General features: G+C 45.9%; 1 protein-coding gene across 3 annotated transcripts; it reads right to left on the minus strand.

The window, feature by feature from the left end:
• Nucleotides 1-290: 290 nt before the first annotated feature.
• On the minus strand, nt 291-19094 carry NUP50 (nucleoporin 50). 3 transcript variants are annotated; one of them, XM_019739237.3, is made up of 8 exons: nt 18739-19094; nt 15270-15348; nt 13332-13415; nt 10102-10285; nt 8395-9060; nt 5941-6022; nt 4672-4790; nt 291-3668 (listed from the first exon to the last, which is right to left on the minus strand). In XM_019739237.3, the coding sequence occupies exons 2-8, from the start codon at nt 15336-15338 to the stop codon at nt 3466-3468; spliced, it is 1407 nt and encodes a 468-aa protein (XP_019594796.2). In that variant the 5' UTR covers nt 15339-15348; nt 18739-19094; the 3' UTR covers nt 291-3465. The 3 variants fall into 3 exon arrangements, with proteins under 3 accessions (XP_019594796.2, XP_088652067.1, XP_019594795.2); XM_088795941.1 differs by having other exon boundaries at nt 18872-19075; XM_019739236.3 differs by lacking the exon at nt 13332-13415.
• Between the last annotated feature and the right edge of the window lie 4138 nt (nt 19095-23232).

A 23232-nucleotide genomic window follows, 5' to 3' on the forward strand; every position in this document is an offset into this window, starting at 1 on the left:
GCCAACACCAGACGACCCATGGGAAGTGCCCAGCACGCTTCACACAGCAGCCAGGGAGGGACCCAGTACTCCCACTCGTAAATCCATGAATCCAACAGAAACTCCTGAACAACCGGTTTGGAGCCAGCCGGCCTGTGCACACGGGGTCTGATGGTAAATGGGTCTCCCCTCACCGCCAGGCAGGGGCAGGTTCTGGGCACCGCTGCTGCGGGCAGGATCCTTCCCTCTGGTCTGCTTGACTTGCTAACGCCAGGTACATCACAGAGGAACAAGAAAGCGTCAGACACTGATTTTGTTTACTTTCCATTTATTCACATTTCGTGGATTGTTACATTTCCTCAATGGGATCATTCAAAAACGAATACAAACTGAGATTACATTGTCTGACAATTCAAGTATTTAAGTTTTAAAAGCAATTTCCTATTTAAAATAGAAAGCAAACAATGTAGCCACTTGATTGCTAAGAAGTTTTACATCTCCGCTGCACCCAAAGGAGTCCTCAGTCTTTCCCATGACCGCCACTGGCCAAGTTCACACAAGCAAGTGCTGGACAGACGGCCAGTTTCAGGGCGCCCGTCACCTACCGCCTCTCCTGCGGTCTCACTTCCGGAATGAGGATGGGTGCTTGGGGTTGGGAGCACGCCATTTAGCTGACAAAGCCTCCAAGTGCAGTGTGCTTACTTACATGGGACTGTTCTGAACTGGAGCAACTGACAAATGCTCAAAAATAAAACAACTCATTTACCTTTCAAACTAAACCAAAATGGCGTTCTCAGTGAAAGCTTTTCTGAACTCGAGTATTAGGTAGGTATTTTTGGCATGCGGCATATCAAAAATATGAGTTAGAATTGAAATGGGCAAACAATTTAAAGAAAATCGGTCCATAAGCAGCCTTGGCCTTCCATGGGAAACACAAACTAAACTTCTTTAAAAACTGGACACATTTCCAGTCTGTAACTCTAATAATGAAGACGGCGCAACAGGCTTTTTTTTTGCCCGCTGGGAATGCTCAAAAGGATGGCATGACCCCGCCGGTTTGAAAAAAGGCGACTGGGACACTCAGTGTTTGTCCAGACGCACCACTGCCTGACAGAAAATGAAAGCTGTACACACCTCATGACAGGCCACGTGTGATACACTTTATAGATTCATAAACCAAAAGCGAAAATTTCAGTCCACATGACACATTTTAAAGCCTAATTTCTACTAATTTGATAAAAATAAACCAAACTAAACCCTGGGGTAGGGTTTAGCTATTAATACACTGGGGAAGAGAAGGTACGCCCTCCAGGAGCCAAGGGCCCCTGCCCCCTAGTAACATACAAGGGTTGAGAGTTTACAGTAAGACCCACGTACACTTAGGCTCTTTTATACTAGTACATAATTGGAGACAACAAGTTCCTAAAGGTAAGAATGATTTTACGAAAATAATCACATTTTGAGTTATGGTATATACACATCACATTTTTCCCTGTAATTTTCACTTTAACGTGACAGTTTTAGCAGCAAGGATTTGCTGGGAATGTTAGGAAAACAGAAAGCCACACATACCCACTAATTTAAAAAGATGTAAACTATTTTTACAGGGGTGTTAAAGGTAATTAACTCATGATCTTTGCGTGCCACTTTCCCTGAAGGTCCCACTGCACATGCAAAAGCCAATGAAAAATAAAGAAGCCACTGACACTGTGTGTCCCGAGAGGCCTGTGAGATTTCTATTCCGCTGGGACCATGGGAGCACGTGGCTAGGCTGTCACACTGCAATTTGTTCCCCTGTATTTCCTCATCCTTCTCACAGCTGGATAAACCTACGATGGACAGGGCAGGGCTGTATTATTGTAACCGAATCGATCACTTGCTTATTATAAACCATCTGTAACAGAAGTTCACAAATAATCTCAATTTTTAAAAAATGCAAAAGTAATTGCCACCTCTTCCTAAGTCTCACGACAAGCTGAATTTGACCATGTCCCCTAATAGTGTGAGCACACCTCTCTTTGCCTGTGTTTATCTGAAGTCACACACTAGGCCAAATTCTTCCACTGGTATCAAAACAGAGCAATACAAGAGTCTCATGATAAACACTGGCCTCAAGTAATTAACATACTTGTTCATAAAAGTCTCCCCACCTGCTTTACATCTAAAAATTGTCATTTTTTTTTTTAAATAGCAACTACACTATCTACAATCATTTTGAAGCCTCTCCTCTAAGTCAGGAAACAGAAGATGCAAGTGTGAGACCCCAGGCACCGACCCTGAACCTTTAAACAAGGTCATCTAGTACCAGCACGGTGATTCGTGAAGGATGAAAACCGGATGTTTAAACATGAAAATCTCTATCTGTGCACGTGCCCAGTCTTCGAATGCTGGTGTTAGCTACCAGCTGTGGAGAAGTGACACGGGTAGTCCTGTGCAAGCCATGGCTCCCTTCCAAATGGACATACTGAACAATCTCTTAAAAAAGCAAATGGAAATTGCAGATCGCAACAGAATTTCCTGCTGCCTAGTTAAGGACAACACGTGCCAACACCCTTCCTCCTCCACTACCTGAGCGCATGTTTCCTGGCTCACGCACATGGCTCACGGGTGACAAACGCCAGTTACTTACTTAAGCAGTAAGTCGTTTTTAGATCCGCAGGGCTCACCACGGCGCAGACAAAGCACATTCGCTCCTTCTGTGCTGGTTTAACTCTGACTTAACTTTCTGGTTCATGGGGTTTACTGTCCACAGTTTACAAACTAAGCTCCCGAATTTGTGCTTTTAAACCTCATTTCTGGCAATCCACCCCCCCGTCCCATGTCACGAGGGGGACACAGAAGTGACAGCACCTCATGAATAAAACTATGAAACCAAAGAACAAGCTACTTGTTTCCTTTTAAAATGAAAAGCAGTCCCCGAATTCCAGTACAGCAGCTACCGGGTGCCAGGACCCCGTCCGCGTAAGGTGAGGGCTCGAGCGCCGAAGGTGCAGGCCGTACTCACAGTGCAGCTGTAGGTGACACCAGATACAAGCGAGCAAGGAAGCATCTGGCACGGCGGCGGCAGCGCGGCGCAGCCGGGAAGAGCGGTCCTCAGGTCACCGGACAGGCGCCACCGGCACGTTTCCGTGGGCTGGCCGGCGCCAGCGGGGCCTCGCCAACCCCCAAGGTGGGAGGAGCCTTTGGGAAATCTAATCGATACCCTGATTTCAGTCCATTAAGAAATCACTTGTGGTCAGTTTAATAAACGGACATTAAAAATCTTTCTAAAAATTTCTTTCAAATGTATTTTACACATTAGACAGTTCTCAGGAAGGGGGAGAAGAGGGTTTCTTGACACTTAACATGAAAGGTTTTATTGGCCATATTCATCTTCCTTGCAAAAGTTTTCAGTTACCTAAAAGTTCTTAGAACGTCAAAGTTAGAAGAGAACTAAGTTTAAGGTGGGGAGGCAGCAACGTGGCAACGACGCGTGTGGAGGCGAGTTCAGGCGTCCTTCTTCTCCAGCAACACTCTGTGCAGCTCGTCTGCGTCCTCGCTTGTTTTCACCCGAATGAGCATGGTGACCGGGACGCTGGCGTTCTTCTCATCCACAGGCGGGTTTGGAACGCACACAATGAGCACGTTGTTTTTCCCTGTGCGGCTACACGGCATGTTGGGTGTGATCAGAACATTCAGCAGTATGTTGCCTGCATTTAAACAAAAAACACATCAAAGTCACCCAAACTGTGGCTTCCTGAGAGTACAGCTGTCATGTGCTAAACTCAATACTGAAGCAACGGACACTCATGGAGCAAAACCGGGAGGCACAGCCATGTCACAAAAACGGGCAATGGCTCGCCGACACAGATGCCAGCACGATGTCCCTGAGAGGACCGCGAGGCCTCTGGGAGGACTGGGACGCAACCCTCCCGTGGGGGAACGGCCTCCGCCCTCCCTGCCGCCACCCCAGCATCCCCAATGGGGAGCGGCCTCCTTCACGATGGTCACCCCTGCTGACCACTGTCCATTCCTGCACTAAAGGAAGAGCACGATGGCAGCAGCTGGAGTCTTCACTAAGTCACTCCAACAAAGGCAGCACGATCAGCAAAGACACACCTGTCCCCGAGGCCAGCATGGCTCCCTGGGTCACAGTGCTGTTACTAAGAGATGACCACAAATTAGTCAAGAGGAAGAAGCCTCACAGAAGTTTGCTTCTGCAACCCAGCCTGGTGTGGCGACCACCACTTCCTCTCAGACCTGCCCACCCGCCTCCAGGAACTCCCTCCTCCTCTCAGGGGACTCTTTTAAGGGTAAAGCGGAGGGGGTGCGGAGGGGGTGCGGAGGTGCTAATGATTATTTGCTATACAAATACGATTCCTTTAAATGGTTAATTCCCCTTGTGCATTTATTATTAAAGCATCCAATTTACCTACAACTTCTCAGTCACATTTCTAACACAAAGGAACATGAAAACTATTCTGGTTACTTCTTGGCTATAGCTTTTAACAATCTACGTTTGCTTACACGCTATCACCCCAGTACCCAACTGAATCTAGAAATAATCGGGAAGTATAGGATGAATTTGACCTCAACAATCTCTTCTGTTCCAAAAACCACATCAATGTACTTGGAAATCTCAAAGGCTGAAGTCAGCAAGGTGAGGGCTTGTCCGCCTTGTAGGTCACGTGATTGTGATTATCTTGTACCCACCTAAACTGGTGTCTGCCCGCACTAAGAGCTGTGTCTTCTGATTCGCTGTGGGTTTTAAATGCAGAGTGCCTACACCCTTCTCTTTAAATTCGTTGTCTTTCTTGTAAAACAGTTTACACCTATGGAGAAAAACAATAAGTACAGCCAGACACTTGATGACAAATCAAATCACAGTCTCCTAACCACTGTTCATACTTGTGTGGAAAAGTCTGCATGACATGAGAGCAGAGGAAGCTTTCAGATAAATCTTTTATTGACCCAGATTGGGTCTGGGCACAAACCAGAATAAGAAAGTCTGGTTAGATATTCTAGAACCTCTACCCCCACATTGTTTCAAATTATTGGATATGGGCCCTACCTAACTTGAAACAACACCAGGTGCCTTTCCCAGCCTCCCGTGTCACACATCTCCCTAGATTTTTAATAAACAAATCAAAACCACTGCCTGCTCCTTTGATTTATTTTGATTAGAAAAAAACATTAAGTCAGGGCCATTCCTTTATGTCGCCTGTGTAATTCAATTTAAAAACAGGCAAAGGAACTGCTGGCCTCTTTTAAAAGTTCTCAACAGTAACTAATATTTGGAACTGCCATAGGATATGGGGATTTGTGTTATGAAAACTGTTGACTCATTAGTCTGAAATGTTTCTATTAGGAAAACACATTTCGGGAAGCTTCTAAAATGACAAGAATGTTTTCCAGTAAGTAACTGTTAGGAAGTACCAATTTCATTGCGTTGAAATGAGATTAATTCAAAATTTCTCTTCTGCTTTCTTCTAAAAGCAGCAGTTCTCATTTAAAAACAAAAACAAAAGAGCTCTCATTACCGGGGGTGAGACAAAGTGTTACACACCCTTCATGGAAAGGGATGGTGGCCATGCAGTCATGTGGCTGTGAGAAAATCCATGAAGGCCAACCAGGTCTCCAGGAAGACACCCCGACTCAGAGCAGAAGTAAAAACCAAACCTGAAATCAGTGACGAGGTGACTATGGGGGAGAAGGAAGGCGAAAAAGGGAGGGAAGGGATGAGACGGGGCAGGAAGATCAAAGAAAAGCCCCTCTCTAAAGCACTGTCTAGAATTTTTCTTTTTAATAAACAGGCCAAGAATTCTTCCTCGCTGCAATTCACAGAGCAGGCACAGCCCGACCCCAGGATGGGATGCTCAGTAAATTCTGCGGGACAACGTCACCCCCAAACTCTCCAGCCAGAGGCCTCCTTCCCCGTCCCTGAAAACACCTCCCCCAGTGCGTCCCCGGCCGCCGACTCACTTTTTGGAGTAGAAAGCGTCCTCTTCTTTGACCTCGGTAACCACCACTTGGGGCGGCTCCTCGTTTTCGTCTTCATCTCCACCTTGTATGAAAGCAACACTAACTCAGTAAGAGTCCAATCAAGAGCTTGAAAAGGTGATAAAAAGTTTGTTATGTACCCCCTACCGCAACCTAAAAACTCCACGTAGGCGGATTTAGAAACGGAAAGCACACACTGAAGTGTGTGTGTGTGGGGGGGGGGGCATGCACCCACTGAACTTTAGTTCCTTGTGAAAAAGAAGAACAATTTTTAATGGGAGCATACTTCTCTTCTAAAACAGATGTTAATTTGTAGAAAGCCTTAGAAACAAAAATGTCCTTGGCTTAAGATTCAGTGTACGAGCTAACTTTCACAGGAAGAAGATCAGTCTGCATGCAACAGAGTGAAATGCTTGTCCTCTGACCCATCCTGGTCCAACCTGCTCTGTTCCCGGGGCCTTCAGGCTAGTAGCTGTGCTTGGTGTTGTGGAGACACACTTATCATGACAGCAATTCTGCTTGGGGCTTACGTTTTACAGAAACAGCCCCTTACCACAAAGCGCCTCACCCAGGAGATAAGGGAAGGATGGATGTATGTTTCCCAAAGATTAGCGAGAACCTCATGGCCAGACTCACGTCAACTCAGGTCACCAGACTAAGAGCATCTCCCGGGCCCCTGCCGGCGCACAGGAGTCTGCAGGCGTCAGTCACCTTGTGACCTCCCATCCCCCTCCCCTCCATGTAAAAGAAGCCTGGACTCCACTTTCTTAAGCTGGATTTGAGGATTAGGTCTCCCATCTTGGCTGATGCCTTCTCGATCAATCCACCTTTTCCTACTCTAAACTCTGACGTTTTGAGTTTTGGCCAAGCGGACTTCGGCCCAGTGACACTCGTGTGTACTCAGACTGCCAATGGAAGACGCAAATCTCAGCTAGGCTTCTAATGCCTTCATCCCCAAATGACCGCCTTCATCCCCAAATGACCGTGCCTGCACCACAGCAAGGACACTCGCTGTCAATCCGATGGGGAAAACAAACAGAATGTGTCACAAGGCAAGTCACAGCGACATCACTCCACAGCCAAGCAGGACTCCTTTAAGCTGTCTCAACGCCACCCTCCCAGCTCTGGTGCCGGATGGAGCCTGCTCCCCAACCCCAGGGCAGAGCTGAGACACTGCAGCAGACAGACGCAAATACCCATTCTCTTAAAGAGAAAGGTGCATAAAACTCCCTAAATTAAAAAGCAACTCTACGGAAAACAATTCTGGTGCTCAAACAATTCAAGTCACAGGCTTTACATTTGAAGAAGGTACTCTGTGGTTTTCAAACTGGTGTGCCACAGAATCTCAGGAGTGTTTTGCGTATTTTTTTAATAAAGATCTTGGGACTCCTGAGTCAGGCTGTCCAGGGTGGGCCCGGGAATTTAAGACTGATTTTAATAAGCTCTCCCATCTTCCTTTCTGATGCACACAATGTGACAAGCACAAGGGAAGTAGTAGGTGCTTTATTGAGGGACATAGGCAGACAATTCCAATTGCACAGATGCAGCCTCCTTGTTCCCGTGGCGACTTCCCCAGGACTAGACAGACTCTATTTGTCCCACAAGAAGAGGGAGACCTTCATCCATGCTTTGCCCTAGAGGGCCCTTGCCTGCGGATATAATGGAAGGTAGGGCACGATGGGATAGCAATGGAAGTTTGGCTCCAGGTAGCAAAATACATTCAGTGGCAACCTGGCAACTGCTGTTTTCTTGCTCAAGGACCAGCGTGTTAAGACCGCTTGAGTCTAACAAGCATCTTTGCAGACATCACTTGTTCATAACCACGTGATGAAGAGGGGTTATGACGTAACAAGGGCGTGGAGGGGCGGGGACGACGGCCCAGGCGCTCTGCCTGCCTTAGGGCACTGACACTGCACAGCCGAAATTTCTGGAAAGGGGGCGGCCATCCAGGCATGTCTTGCGAAGACACTGCTTCTTCCTCATGGCTGTGAAAAGTCTACCTTTTTTTATTTATAGTACGGCTTTGCCATGTGACTTTATTTATAACCCAAATCTCTTAAATATAAATAATTCAGTGGATATTCATGATAAACTTTTTCAATAAAACAACTGTGAAAACTACGTTAATTCACGTAACGTTTTTTATATGCAAGGCCATGTGTTTCAAAGTCACTGTGCCAGATGATTTCATATTCGTAAGTTCTATTTCTATACTCTCAATCCGTATAATAACCCGACAAAATAGGCCTCACTCCATTTTACGAATCAGGACAGTGAGACACCAAGACTCATCACCTCTGTCCAGCATCACACGTCTCGGAAACGCTGGCGTCCCGATGCGCCTCCAGACCCGCCGGAAGCACAGCCTGTGCTTTCCCACCAAACACAAAGCTCACACAAACCGGACAGACGCGCGAGGAGAACCTGTATATTTACCTTTGCAGTCATGACTGCCGCCACCTGCTTGGCTCTCCAATGTTTTAGTGGAAAATGGTGAAGAAACCGGTTTACTCTGAGGACCATCTTTGCCAAATAAACTGGAGTTGCCCGGAGGAAATGAAAACCCAGTCACGGGGCCCGAGTTCAAGGTGGCCAACACAGAACTATCAATTTTCTTGCCGAAACTGAACGAGGCACTTGTTGCTCCTGGGGAGGGGTCCACTTTCTTGTCAGGTCCAGCCTCCATCTTTTCAGACGTCCCCTCAGCTTTGTTACCATGAAACAAAAATGTTGACTCTTGCTGTAACTTCACGGACCCGAACAGGGAGGGGGGCTGAGCTGCCGCTGGCGCGGGCGCTGTGCTGGGCTCGCTCTCGGGGCCGCTGGCACCAGCGCCGCCTTCCTCCTCAATGCCTGCCAAGTACTTCTCGTAGTCTTTAAAGACAGGCGTCAGGTCGCAGAGGGGGTTGGCATTCACGTGCTTCACTATCCAATCCCGGACGGAGCAGTTCAAGGCCGCCAGCTGCTTGTGGTAGGTGTTCCGGCGGGGGGGTGCCCTGGAGCTCAGGCCAGAGGACGAGGGCGGCTGGCTGTCCCCATTAGTTTGGGGATTTGCACTCTTTTTATCGACCAAGGAAGTAGGGCCATTGGCAGCAATGGATGCTACAGGAAATTCAAGTTTTAAGATCTATTTAGAAGTGGATTTGACTAAACCGTCTGGATTTTTATACCACTCTTCGTATTTTCTGCTCTTACTGTAGCCCATTTTTGTGATAGTTCAAGGAGTGTATGCACATCTAATATTTAGGAACTGGCTATCACAAAAATCCAATCAAACTTTATACAAGAACCGTATCTAGTCCATGCTTGCACTAAGAATTTTAAAATAATCTTTTCCTTCAAAAGGATGCCCATTTTACCCAGAACTGTCAAAATACTGTTAGTATAAAACTTAATCTCCAAAGTTGGAGGAATGAATATGTATTAATGGAGTTAAAATGTTAAAAGAAAGTGCTTATTTTAATCACACTGAACATTCTGCCTCATTAAAATGAAACAGTGTACACTTCTAGAATAACGAGCTAAGTACAACTGGACTGGTCAGGACCACTTCCAAGAACCCAAGATTTTAACCTACGACCCCATTCTCTGTCGCCAATCCCAACAGTTCTTGACTAATCCCTCAAAACAAGGTCAGGTAATCAACACATTATATATATATGTATATATTAGCCGGGTAAAATAAGTCTAGATGGGCGGACCCCCCGGTTTCCGGAAGGTGTATGTCACCCCGGACGTCCTTGGTACACACATTAAGGAATGAGGATGGGAAAGCACGTCTTTCCAGAGGGCCCGTTAAAAGCTTCCCCTCCTTTGACCCGCAGGCCCAGCCTCAGGGTCATTCTCATTTCCTAGTTGAAGATTTGGAGGCTCAGAGGTGAAGGAACTCCACCAAGGTCACAGAGCCGGAAACGGGCAGAGCTGAGAACGGAACCTGGGTCTATTTTGGCTCAGAAGTTTATGCTCTCTTCACTTACTCTGTAAACAGCCAACGTCTCCCTAATTGCCATCGCTTTCATTATTACTGCTTTTGCTCATATAGTCCCGGGACCCAGGGTAAGCACAAGAGAAACATCTTTGCAAAGTTATTTTTCATAGATTATCTTCACACAGACGTGACTGGAGGAAGGGGACCCCACTTACCAAAGGTGGCCTTGGTCTCGGTTGCGATGCCTGCACTGGAAAAGGCAGGGGCACTAGTGATGCTGTTTCCATTCGGCAGTCCTTCCAAAGGCCTCACTCCAGCACCAGCACCAAATCCAGAAAACCCTCCAGAAGGTGCCACCAAACCTTTAAAGCCCTTAAAAGCCCCTCCAGTATTGTCAGACTGAAACGTAAAGGAAGAGCGCACATTAGGTAACTCCCTTGCATCACCAGGTAAGCCAGTGAGGGACAGTATTTATTATCTTGGCCAACTAGCACGGAGACTCCTTATGCCATCAGCATTAACGGAAAACTGCCAGCACAAGCAGAAATGGGAAGCGAGGCAGGTTTCATTCACGACAGCTTTGCAAACCATAGCTGCCTTCCTGAAACAGCTGAGAAGGATGGTCCCAACTTACAGTGAAGTATATTTTAAAAAATACATTGAATAAATATTTTTTAAAAGACAGAAAAGGGAAAAAAGACTAATGCAATAAATTCACGTACCTACCACCCAGCCTCAGGATAATAACTAAAAACATTCTCAACACAACTAAACCCCAAATAATATATTTTTCAGGTACCTACTCAAAGACAATTTGCCTAAGGAGGTCGTAGGAACATCAAGTTAGGTTAAATGAAAGTATTTTACCCAGTTACCTATAATTTCCTAAGAAATTCTGTAGCTTTCAACCTGCTTTCAGCCTATAGAACTTTGGAAGCTGACTTGAGTCTCAAATCGAAATTTCCCATTAGTTGAGAAACCCAGAGGCAACATTTTATTCTTTTTTTCGCTGCTTTCTTTAGCAAGGTCTCTCTAGCAGACCGTTCCCCGCAGTTCCCTGCTTTCTTATCTCTAACCCAAAATGCTTTGGAAATATTTGCCATTCCTTAGGAAATTCTAAAGCTGTCCTCTGTCCCTGGGAACTTGTGGAGTTTACAGTGCTTTGCTCAAGTCACGACAATTTCTCTAAGATCTTTTTTTCATTCAAAGTAGTGATTACACCACAGGAGTATCTGCTTCTCAGCCCAAAGATCCGAGGCAAGCTCTAGGAAATATTCTCGAAAATACATCACAGAGAACAATCTTCAGAACAGCCAAGAGAGTGCACAAACCTTAAGTCCCTACATAAGTGAGTGAGAATCATGATCTCACACAAAAACTACTTAAGCTGGAAGTGCTTCATTTTCTAAATGGGCCAGTGAGCCTACACAGTTTTCAAGAAACACAAAAGTTTCAATCACGTCTACAGAATTTCAGATGGTTACTGACCATAGATAAACTTATAGCAACAAAATTAGGCAAATGCAAAATCTTAACTTGCATGAGTTTTAATACATTTAATAAATATAGCTTAGGTTCCGATGCTCTAAGTTTGATTTCTGAAGATTCAAAATCCAAAACACACCAAACTGATAGTTTTTATATATAATATGATTCATGGAAAAACAGCAAAGCTGAATGTGGCTCTTCAGAGTCTTTTTTTGCACGAGATTTAAAAGCCACATGGTACTTACTGCTATTTTGGAAATTACTGAGAGTAAATCAGCTCTAGAACCACTATCATGACAAAAATTCAAGAAGCACTGGTTTAAAATTTAAAAAAAAAAAAAGGAATGAGACATTTAGAAAAATAAGTTTCAAGTTGAATGAGAAGCGATCCATTTGGGCTCCACAGAAACTGAAACGTCCCCACGTCCTCCAATGTCCCTCATTTGTTTTACTTTTCTCCACGGCACTTAGAGAAAAGTAAATACTACACATGCGGCTCTTCCATCACTAGGATGGAAGTTCCATGAGGCAGGGACAGTCTGGCCTTTTTCACCCAGAATGAATCCCCAGTGCCTAGCAGATCTGTTAAATAAGTGAACAAACAAATCCACTAAAAACACATCCTCGACACAACAAACTATGGGAAAAGCTACATTTCACCATTTAAGTGGATGATACATTTCTCTAACACACAAGTTCTGACAGAAACCTGATGCTGAAAGTTATAGCTAAAATTACATGTGGATTTCAAATATCTACGCACATGTCCTTTCCTTTAGTAGCCCAAGGACTCCCCTGCCCCCTTCCCCTGGGCCAAGTTTGGATTGGGGTCTCCACTGTCTCTGCTTCTTCACCTCCATTCACCCAACAGCTGGACCATCCCGCCTTGATATACCTCCCTTGACTTCGCATTCTCATCACGAGGTCCCACTCGCGCCTCTGCTCCCCCACCCATAACGTCAACTTCCTGTATGACTGGGCTCCGTGTAAGAACTCTCAGAGCGGCCCCCATCTCTCACCCCAACTCCTGTTCTGAGCAGCCAACCTGAATACTTAGCGTTCTTCTCAGAACTCCACACCACAGGCCCTTAGTACATTTCCAAACCCAAAGCAATCGTTTCCTCCCTGATTAAGTTGTTCCCCCCCCCACCTCCCACCCCACCCCCACTTCCACCTCCCCCGCTGTCTTCTTTACAAAAGAGCCATCAAACAACGCCTGACTCAACACCTATGTCCAACTAACCACCAGTGTTAAGAATGAAATTACACCAGAGAAGAACCGGAACAATAAAAACAAACTGAGCAGAGCCACCGCAGCGTGCGGTGCGATTGTTCCCAAGCTGCCACCAGGATAAACCAGCTTCTCCTGCCTGACAAGAGTCCAGGTCGCCAGGACAGCACTGGTGCCTGGAAGGTCCTTGAGGGCTGAGGACCGACTGGGGAAGAGTTGTGAAGTGTGGAGCGATCGCTGAATTCTGACCACATGACTTCACGAGTTACAACTCGCCTCTCATCCTTCCAAACTCAGGAACGAAGCATTTGAACGTATGTATTAACTATCGATGCCGAGAAATGCTTCTATTCTAGTTAAAGGCCTTCCCCCACCCACGCCCCGATCCCAGAGAGGAGACTGGACTGAGAATTCCTTCCATCTTCCCTTCTCACTCCTATCTCACTGCCACACACGGCTCCTGCCCTTTGTTTGCTATCCTCCTCTCTCCTCCTCACACTGTCACTCCACTCGCTTTGTCGCTATCCCATTTCAGCAACTGGGTAAGACAAAGATTTCATATTTATTAGTTTTTTCTATCTCCCATGGTCTACACCAAGGATTTTCACAAGGGGAGAAAGCACTTCAATAAGCATTTATTGATCTGACTGCTCCCAGAGGTAGAAATGCTCTGCAACTCAGAAATCAAATTAGTGTTTATACCAGAAGCTGTATGAAAACACTCACTTCAAATCCAACATTTCTACGCTTTGCTTTCTTTATGGCTCTATTCTTCAAGACTTCCTCACTGGCCACTGAGAATGTTCCCACCTGCAGGGGTACACAAATTAAACACAATTACGATAAGGCCAAAAAGGAGCTAAAATGCTGAATGCAAAAGCTAGACCAGGCAAACTTATCTAAAAACCTGCTGGTTTTAAAGTACTATTACTACTCGGAATACAATTACAGAGAGGACATGTTAAAATAAAGTTTATGTCCATTACCTATCTTGAGAAATCCAATGCTGCTAAGACGAATCATGAATCTTCTAGAACCTACATACCCAAGATCTAAATCGTAATCCAGAGCGCATGCACGAGTATTTTGACAAGACTAAGACTATCAAAACTTTGGTGCAAAACTACTCAGCACAGTCTTCAAATATATTCAGAGATATCAATAAAACAGAATAAAAATTCAGTTTTCTTTAAGAAGCAAAATCTATTCTCCCAAAGCTGGAAGGTGCCTTGAAGATCATAGATACTTGGGCGTGGAGCCAGTTCTGAAACCCAGATGCCCAAATCTAGTATCTTACTACTGTCGTTTTGAAAAATAAAATTTATAAACCACACACATACACACACGCATGCGCACACAAATTTTTAAGACGAGCCCTGCCCATTTGCCCATCATCCACAAGACCACTGAGGCACTCGGGACGCTGAGTGGCTGCTGGAAAGCTGCTGCCCCTCCTCAGCACCCTAAATTACCATGTCCACAATTGGGAATTTGCTAAAGACCTTTGGCTTTCCTCCAACCCTTCTTTTACCCTGTAGGACTGGCAGAAAATATTTTCTGTAGAAAGTTCTCACCTATAGTTATTTCAGAAAACCTTAAAGAGATCTCTACATCTATAGTCACACTTGCCTAAATGAAACGTAATGTCCCTCCGTACTCATTCATTAGCATCTCTCCAAATGGGAGTTCTTTCATTCCTGAAATACTTTAAAGTCAAAGCAAATCCTTGTGTGGTAGTCTAAATCTTACTAGGCCAGAATATGTGTTGAGACCCAGAAAATAGTTACCAAAGACTTGGTTACAAAGCATGAAGTCAGTCAGAAATGTTAAAAGCCCTGGCAAAATACTAACATGCTTGTGATTTTGATTTCCCTAAACATTTTAGTCCATATATGTGTAAAGTCCTAGGAAACAGCTCAGAAAGCTCAGGTAAGCCTGGAAACACTTTTGCAGATTCTTTCTTCTTTTATTTGACACTATTCTAGTAACTTGAAAGCCTAACTTGGTTATAGATTTCCTTGGTGAACTAGCCTGGGAGTACCCAACTGCTGATGAGGCAATAGAAATGCAACTGTATTCCACTCTTTGTAAGAGAAAAATGTAAAGATTTCCTCAGGGAAGACCATTTTTACTTTGTTACGAAAGAAACTAGGCCAATCTAAATTCTATTCCTGTTAATGCCATTATCGGGAGGGGGAGGCAGAGGGGAGTCTCAGGTCTCTAAGAATATAGAATAACGCTGGCCTCTGAAGCATTAGCGTAAGGGAGGTGACCTCGATCTTCTGAAATTTAGTTACGGCTATGGCAGCCCAAGCTGCTGTACCACTTTTCAAGTCTGAGTGGCCCTGTGCTAACTCCATGACTAGATCATGCCCTCACCCCTCAGTCTTGCCTGAAACCATGGATGTAGAATGCTGCAAATATACGAAATTCAGGAGGAAGGAGAATATTCAGGGAATGGGCGCTGGCGGAAAGGCACATCCAAACGTAATCAACACTTTCCTATACTAAGTACAGGTCCTAAGAAACCATAGCATTTCCCATTCAGGATGGTCTTAAATAAAAAGACCTTTGAATTTTACCACAAAGTCTTCATGAGGAACCCCAAAGCGAATGTAAATTTAGAAGCACTAGGAAATCACTCCCAGGGAAACTGCTTTTTACCTCTTCTGCTTCGTCTTCTTGATCCCAGTTCCTATCTGTCAATTCCTTCTCGGCAATTCTTTTGGCCATTTTTTCGTACCTAAAAGTAAAAAGGTTAGACGTAAAAAGTTTGCTTTTCTAGACCGAGACATCACTCGTACACTCACTCGAGCATGAAATGAGACAAAAACATTCCTGATACCAGTGGGAAGGGCTTTAATGAGAACTGCAGTTGGGCTCCGTGTGTTTCGAACCCAACAAAGGAGTACGCGAGCAGGCAGCAAGGTCTTCTAGGGACACTGGCACTCTTCCCAAACAACACTAAACCAACTTTATTTGGACAAAATTGATGACATCTCAATCGATTTGTTTAAAATCTGAAATCTTCAGTACTGCTTATATGATCAAGTGCTTAACTTATTCTATGCAAATGACACAATCTTGCTACAGACAAAACACTTTTAATAATTAAAATTATCTTACATATGATCCAACAAAGAAGTTCATTCTCAGGTAAGAATTTTAATAAGGCAACGGTAATACTTTCATAGCGTGGACACTCTTCTTTAGGTTACAGACAGTTGATAGAAATACATTTCCCAAGACTGAACAGTTAATTACCCCAAGTTGTATATTGCTAAGGTAGGACATCATTTGAAAGTTCAAATGTAATTAATATTGATATGTTAACATTCCTTCAAAAATAACCCATGAGCTCAACTCCTCTACCACCACTGCGTTACAGGGAAAGGGGGGCCGGGGGGAGGGCTGACAGTATTATCTCTGCAGTAATATAAGTACCTATCCAAAGAGGGTGCTTGCATCTGTCCCTTAAAACTTGTACTTTGCTTTCTTATCCTAACATCATAGCCTTTTACTATAAAAAACATAAAAACAATCAATGGCGAGCGTGCGCCACTGTGAGTGGATGGCCGACTTCCTCCCTAACTGACCAGTTACATGGATAAAAACCCTCTAATTCCTCTGCCACCCACCTTGCCCAGGAATTTACCCATCAGTTCAGGGCTCCTGAAACCTGCCTAGACGCCTGTCTGATACTTGCTCTGTCCAACTTTCCTTCTACACCACAACCCACCGGAGAAGTTTCTGGAACTTCACAGTCATTAAGATACAAACTTACATTTCACCTACTACTTTTTAGTATCTACAAAATTCAAATGCTGACTTCCAAAGCCCTCCAAAATCTAACCCCTGTAACTACATGGGGGTTTTTCAGCTTTTAATAATATCCTAATAATCTTTGAATCCTCTTTTATACTGTCTCCTCCCAAACATCTGGTCAAGCTTTGCTATTAATCTTTGTAATCCAAACAAAAACAATGTCCTTTTAGACATCATTCCTTACTGAACTTTACTGTTCAGAGGCGGCGTCTTTCTGATGCTTTCTTTTGGCCATTTTCCTGTTCAGTAACTAACACTTCCACCAGAGGGCAGAAGAGGAGAGAAGTTGAAACAGTCATTTTTGCTATCAAGGTTAACTATTAACTGGTAACTTAATAACTTGTTATTAACTGGCAAAAAGGGGTGGAGCTAAAAGGGCAAAACCTGTAATAAAGTAAAAATTTAACCTCTAGCTCATACCCACAACTGAAGAGAGAACTGGCATAGCAAAACACCCTACATTAATGTAGCTGCTCCCAGATTGGACCATATTCATCAGTATCTAACCAGAGCGCAGGGATCTGTTTTGTTTACTGATGGACTCCAAATGCCCAAATCTGCCCCTCTCCGGGCAAGTTCTAGCTGTTGTCCACTCAGTGATCTGGGACACTACATATTTAAGAAAATACCGTTTGGCATCCCAGTTTTCCCATTTTATTGCTGGAAACCTTGGGCAGGTTAATTTTTGTGCCTCAGTTTCTTCATCTGTAGAATGGGGAGGTGTGAAAGTTAAATGAGATAAACAAAAAACTTAGTTTAGAATAGTGCCTGGAACAGAAAAAGGGCTTAATAAATATTAAAGAAACAATTGTTGTTAGAAGCAGAGGCTATAAAATACTGTATTTTCTCCAAAATTTAAAGTTGTAGTGTGAAAAAGAGAATTTACTTAAATTATGAGCTGAGCTTTAAAATATTTTAACAACTCCATATTTTACTTCAAGGCATGACACTTCAGACAATAAATTTTCTTTTTATGAAAGAAGAGGGGAAAAAAATTGCTGTAAGTACTTGGAATAAGCCCTGGCACCTAGACAGTCTTATGTGCTAGCTATTATTATAAGGAACTTAAAAAACGTTTGGGCTTGTGGTTTAAACGGTACCGAGTTATTAAATGATTCCTTGTGACAGCAAATTGAAACTTTTGGTAATTGGAGTAACTTTTATTATTTGTGCCTGTTATACAGAGGGTGCCAAAAAAATGTATACACATTTTAAGAAAGGAAAACTATATTAAAATTGTAATACTTGATGTATACCGATAACAAAAGACGAATACAAGTCTCGTCTGACTTCTGCAATTACAAGAGGTGCTCAAAGGTTACCATCAGCCTCCGGACACTTCTGATTACGGAGAACTACTGCTCGAGCAACGCTGACCAAAGTGTCCACTTAGACACATTTTTTTGGCATCCCAAGTAGTTTTGTGGTCTCTGCCACTTGGTGCTGCCCAGCTCCAGGGGTTGAACTTCAGTAGACGTTAGTTTACCCTAAGATGAAAACAGATTTGACCCGTACTTGATAGTGAAGTGTCCCGAGGAAAAAGAGAACAAGGGGACGGACCCCGAGACTGAAACGCCAGGGGAAAAGAAATCGCTTCTTAAAAGAACAGAGTAATGGGGTGATCGGTGGCCTGGGGTTGCGGTAAGAAAGTGAAGCCAGGCCAAAGCAGTGGCGGGAAGGAGAAGAGCGGTGAGACGGCCAAGGGGAAGGAAGTACCGAGAGGAACCGCTAGGAAGTAAAGCAGAAGGCCACGGTTAGTCGCTCCGGCCTCCCGCCTCCACCGGGGCCGCAGGGGCTCGGCACCCGGCGAGCCTGAGCCAGGGCCGCAGCCCCACAGGTCAGCGCCGAGCCGGGCTTCATAAACAGCGCCGGCTGCGTGGCGGCTGTCACCCCGCCCCGCCCTCCCGGGATCCCCCAACCGTCCCGCGTACCCCGCCCGGCGCCCGCGCCCCAGGCCCGGGCTCTTCCTTCTGGCTCTTCCTTCCCAGACTCCTCTTTCCGGGCCCGGGGCCCGGACCCTGATCCGCCTCCGCCTCCCCAGGCCAGGGCTCCGCACCCGGCTCCTCTTTCACAGGGTCCATTCCAGGCCCGAGTCCCGTGCCCGGACCCCGGCGCCCCCTCCCCAGGCCCGAGCCCCACGCCCCAGCTCCCCCTTCCCAGGGCCCCCTTTCCAGGCCGGGTCCCGTGCCCGGACCCCGGTTTCCTCCCCCCAGGCCCGGGCCCTACACCCGCTGCCGTCCGGTCGTCCCGACACCCGGGCTCCGGCGCGCGGCCCCATCCCCGCCCACGCTGCCCACCCGCGTCTCACCTCCCGGGCAGCCGCCGCAGGACTCGCTGGGCTGTGGGCGCGGCGAAGCGTGGGTGCGCGGCGATGAGCAGGTGCCAGGACGAGGCCGCGTCGCTCGCGTCTAAAGCGGCGGCGGGTCGCCGGCTGAGCGCGCCCGGCCGCTTCCGGAGCGCCGCGCTTCTCGAAGGACTCGGTGACCAGTAAGCCCAGAGTCCCAAACAGCATGTCCCCTGGGGGCCTGGGCTCTCTGTGTTCGGCAGTGAGGAGAAGAAGTGTCCGCTCAACCGGAGACTGCCGGCGGAACAGCACCGAACACACTCCAGGCCGCCATTTTGTAACTCGAATCTAACCCTCAAACCCAATTCGAAAAAAAGGGAGGAAAGAAACGCCCGCGTCCGCCTACTGCGCAGGCGCGCCGGAGGCTTAGTCAGCAGCCCCGCCCTCCGCAGGCCGAGGGGCGCCACGCAGCGCATGCGCCTCGCTACTTGGCAACCGTCGCCGGGAGGAGCGGCCCTGTCTCGCGCCTGCGCGCGCCGGCCGCAGTTTACGCGCGTTGGTCACGTGTGGGCTGCCGTTCGCGTTTGAGGCGTTCGCGCGCGGGTCGCCGCTGCGGGGCTGACGCGCGGGGGTTTGCGAAGCGCTCCGGCGGGTAAGGTCAGTCCGCGAGCTCGGCGCAGGCTCGCGGTGTTCCGTGGGGGTGCTGCGGGGCTGAGCAGGGACAGGCCGAGGGCCGGAACACGTGAGTGACAGGGGAAGCGTCACGTCGGGAGCGCGGTGCCGCCGTCGTGTCCTCGAGAGCCCTGCCCCCTGCGCCCGCCGCACACCTGGCTGCTGCGCGGTCGGAAGGCCCGGGATTGCGGAGCCAGGAGGGGTGCTCTCGGTGGAGGAGGACAGAAAACGGACCCAGCCGCCTTCCAGCTTGGATTTGTTTTCCATGGTGACACCTTGGAGGCGAAATAACTTGCCCGAAATGGCGCAACTGTTTAGGGTCGGCGACGGTGAAGTCTGCAAACACGTTTTTACGCTGCGGAGCTACTGCGTGTGTCCAGCGTCAGGATGTGTGTTCTTGTGCTTTTATTTCGTGTCTTGCAGTGCGGCGTTTCACTCAGCAGGTTAAACTGTATGAAGCAACTCAGTTTGGTCCAACTCTCCGTGCCTGACGGCCGAGAATATTAATCATCAGACACTATGGGAATTAGACCCACGTATTAACCAATGGAAAACTCGCTAAAGGAAAGGAACATGCTTAATTCTTGGAGCCCTGCTTCTTAGCATTTGGCTGAAGGGTGTGTATGGATCTGCTTGAAAATGCAAAGAAAGTGTGTGCATACGTGCGTATAGAAAACCAGTTCGCACATAATTTCAGGGTGTTTATGAACCCTCCCTAAAATCCTGTCCGTAGACCCCGGTGCTAAGGACTCCTTATCAACAAACTAGATTGACTGTGTGAGGGTTTAAAAAAGGATGGCCCCCTGCTCTGGACATTTAAAGTCAGATTTATTCCCTGCCATATGTTTAATTCCCCTAAGACAAGAAATCCAAAATATAGATGTTGCCAGATGTTTCTTTTTCTGAGACGGATGTGAAAAGAAATACCCAGCCAGGGAGCTGTATTAGGTGCTGTGTGTCTTTCACACCGTTGGTGATTGGATGGAATATTGTGAACCGTTCGCACAACTAGTCAGAGAATATTGACCAGTGGTGTATTGCAAAAAGAGAGGTCTCCAGCGGCATGCTCGTCAGTGTTTCTGTTTTCATCAGCAAAAAGAGAACGTAGAACAGACCCTTGGGGATGATACGCAGCTGGCCAAAGCTGTCCCGTTGGTTAGTGGCAGAGCTGAGGCCGGGTCTCAGTCCAGCCCAGCACCTCTTCCAGTTACCCTTTCAACGTTGAAGGCCCACAGCTGGGGACTGCACAGATTTTTGGTGCTGAGCTGCAAGTGGCCCTGTGTCCCTTCCAGCTGTGTTGGGTCAGCCTTTCCATACTCCACCAGTGACGACTCTAAATCCTCACCACTTAAACCTTTCTGGCCGTCTTTCAACCCCATTCCGCCTCCCAACCCCCAGCGTCACCATCCTTAGTACATAATACTCAACTACCCAATGAACGAAGCCTTCTTTTTCTTCAAGGGAGAAACATTATCCCAGATGTTTCTGAGTTCTCCTCTGACTAATAGTTTGCGAATCTTTGTATTTGGTTCTGTCTGTGTGAAGCTCGTTCATCCCAAACTGTTTTCTTGTTCTCCATTCTCCAAATACCATGTCTATGTGCTGTAATGTTAATTATTAACTATCCTTCACCCACCAGTGTAAAAGAAGTCTGGGTTTTCTGTTTCGGCTTTTTATCCAGTCCCAGAAATCCCACCCCTCCCTTTGCTTTCTCCCGCCCCCTTAATCTACCACCTATGGGTTTCATGTAATCTTTGAGTCTCCTTTTATTCTAATTAATAAAATAAGCTGCAGAACTGCCATTCTCCAATGGAGCATTTTTCCAATCCGTTGAGATTCTGCTTCCCAGCAATTGTCCTCAGTTTGGCTCAAATAAACTCACAGAAATTCTCTAGAGGTTTGGACGTTTCGTCGACAATATGTAGGATGTTTCCATATAAGGGACACAGCTTAGGTTGTGACAGACTTTGTTATATTCACGTTTCTTATGTAGAAATGTGGCTAGTTAAAATCACAACTTTTATTCTTGTAGTAATACAGTATCTTGTAAAGCTAAGCAAAATAACAAATTTACTTCTTAATTACATATTGTAGCATGAGGTAATTGATGCCTTTCTGATGCAAATAAAAAAGATTTATGCACATAATAGCACTTTAGCTGACTCGCACATGACCCGGTGGATTTCAGTGCTTCCTAAAGTGACAGCTTTAAACAGGCTATAACTCAGAAGAATGAAGGCAGTTTGCATGCAGACCTCTACCTCCCTTGAATTTGACTACTGCCATTTGGTGAGGCCCTTTGTCCCTCATTATATGAAATAGTTCCCCAAAGATAATAGCCGTTTTTTTCCTGAAATCTGCCTCCAAAACTCCCTTTCAATTTGCTTAACCCCTGAGGATTTTTATGTTTGCCAGCCTGGGTCATTTTCATGTTTATGTTCAGTGAATAGATATCCAGACATACTGGTTTACCTACTTTATCTAGTTCAAGACAAGTTCGTGGTGATGTAATCTTGCATTCCTTTCTGCCACTGGAGTTCTGTGGCAGAAATCAGTATCATCTTTGCCACTGTGATCAAGTCATAAATGTCTCAGATAATTCAAGCCTGGTTTACCCTAGTAAAGAAAATTGCAAGATAAAAATTGTTGAATTCTAGCTGAGTTCTAGCTGAAGCTTGAATCTTGAGATTAGAATCATTCTCTACTTGGATTTACCAGAAAACATCCAATAATAGGAAACCTACAGGACCACACTATGCTCCTAGTTTAAGGAATTGAAACAGGAAGTGTTCTGTCATCAGCCCAGCGGAGGGGCTGCAGGCCTGGAGTGGCACTGCTGATGTTCCCAGCTAATGAGCTTGGCACCTCTTTTGTGTCTGGAGTGACCTCTTTGAATCAGAAATGAAGTTTTCTCTGTGTTTTGGGTCATTTGTTGACCAATGTCTGTGCCCTATCCTAGAGTATCTTTTACCTAAAGAAAAGGAAAAAAGGTTAGGACAAATGGGCAGGTAGCATGCAGTGCCGAGAAGAATGTCATGTATTACCACTTTTCTCTTCCCAGTCTTCAGTTCTCCATGAATCTGACTTTGAATACTGATCAAAGGACCTCCACAGTCAAGAGAAGTTACATACTAAGGCAATGGAATGAAGAATTTGGGATCATTATTACCAGAATTCCATGGATTTCTTCAATAGTTGTGCCACAGAAATTTGAGAGTTCTTGGAAGATTCACATTTCCCAGACCTGGTCTGAGAGATGGAAGTCCCGCAATGATGCACGTACCACAGGCGCCCACCGAGAGCCTTGTTTCCTCCCAGGATTCTTGCCTAAGCTCGAACCTAGAAGAAAATCTTCCTCCACTAGTTGTTGGGGAGCCAAAGCTTATCCAAACTGAGTGAGGGAAGGGAGCAGACTGAACTAGGGTAATGCAGTGATCAGGACCGTGAGCTTTCGAGTTCATTGCCCTGAGTTTGATTCTTGACTGTGCCGCTTACCAGAGGGGCCTTGGACACGCTGTTCACCTCTTTGAGCTCAGTTTCCTCATCTGTAAGCTGAGGATTCAGTGAGAACATTGATGTAAAGCGCACAGTAAATGCCCATCATGATTAAGACAATCGCTCTGTTTCCAAGTTCCTTGGAGCTCCACCCCCAACACTACGCAAAGTTGTTAATTATTTTTTCCCTAACAGGATTCTTTTAAAGATTTTATTTGTTTTAAAAGCTTTATTTATGAAATTATAGTTCAGTTTCCCTTTACTAATTAAAAACGTAACTGACATTCAGAGGTTTTTACCTCTATAACAACTCATATAATTGTGGTGAGTTCTTATAATTCTCGCCGGGAG

Source organism: Rhinolophus sinicus, chromosome 1 (genome assembly GCF_057876585.1).
Source record: "Rhinolophus sinicus isolate RSI-liver-muscle chromosome 1, RSI-T2T, whole genome shotgun sequence".
Taxonomy (NCBI): domain Eukaryota; kingdom Metazoa; phylum Chordata; class Mammalia; order Chiroptera; family Rhinolophidae; genus Rhinolophus; species Rhinolophus sinicus.

What these genes read in the sequence shown, in the direction of transcription:
- NUP50 (XM_088795941.1), bottom strand. Translation starts at nt 18,942, where the DNA reads ATGCTGTTTGGGACTCTGGGCTTACTGGTCACCGAGTCCTTCGAGAAG. An exon ending in CGAGACCAAGGCCACCTTTG is followed by an intron (nt 9,061 to 10,101) that starts GTAAGTGGGGTC and finishes AATTTCCTGTAG; the next exon opens with CATCCATTGCTGCCAATGGC. An exon ending in GCGGGCAGACACCAGTTTAG is followed by an intron (nt 3,669 to 4,671) that starts GTGGGTACAAGA and finishes GTTTAAATGCAG; the next exon opens with GCAACATACTGCTGAATGTT.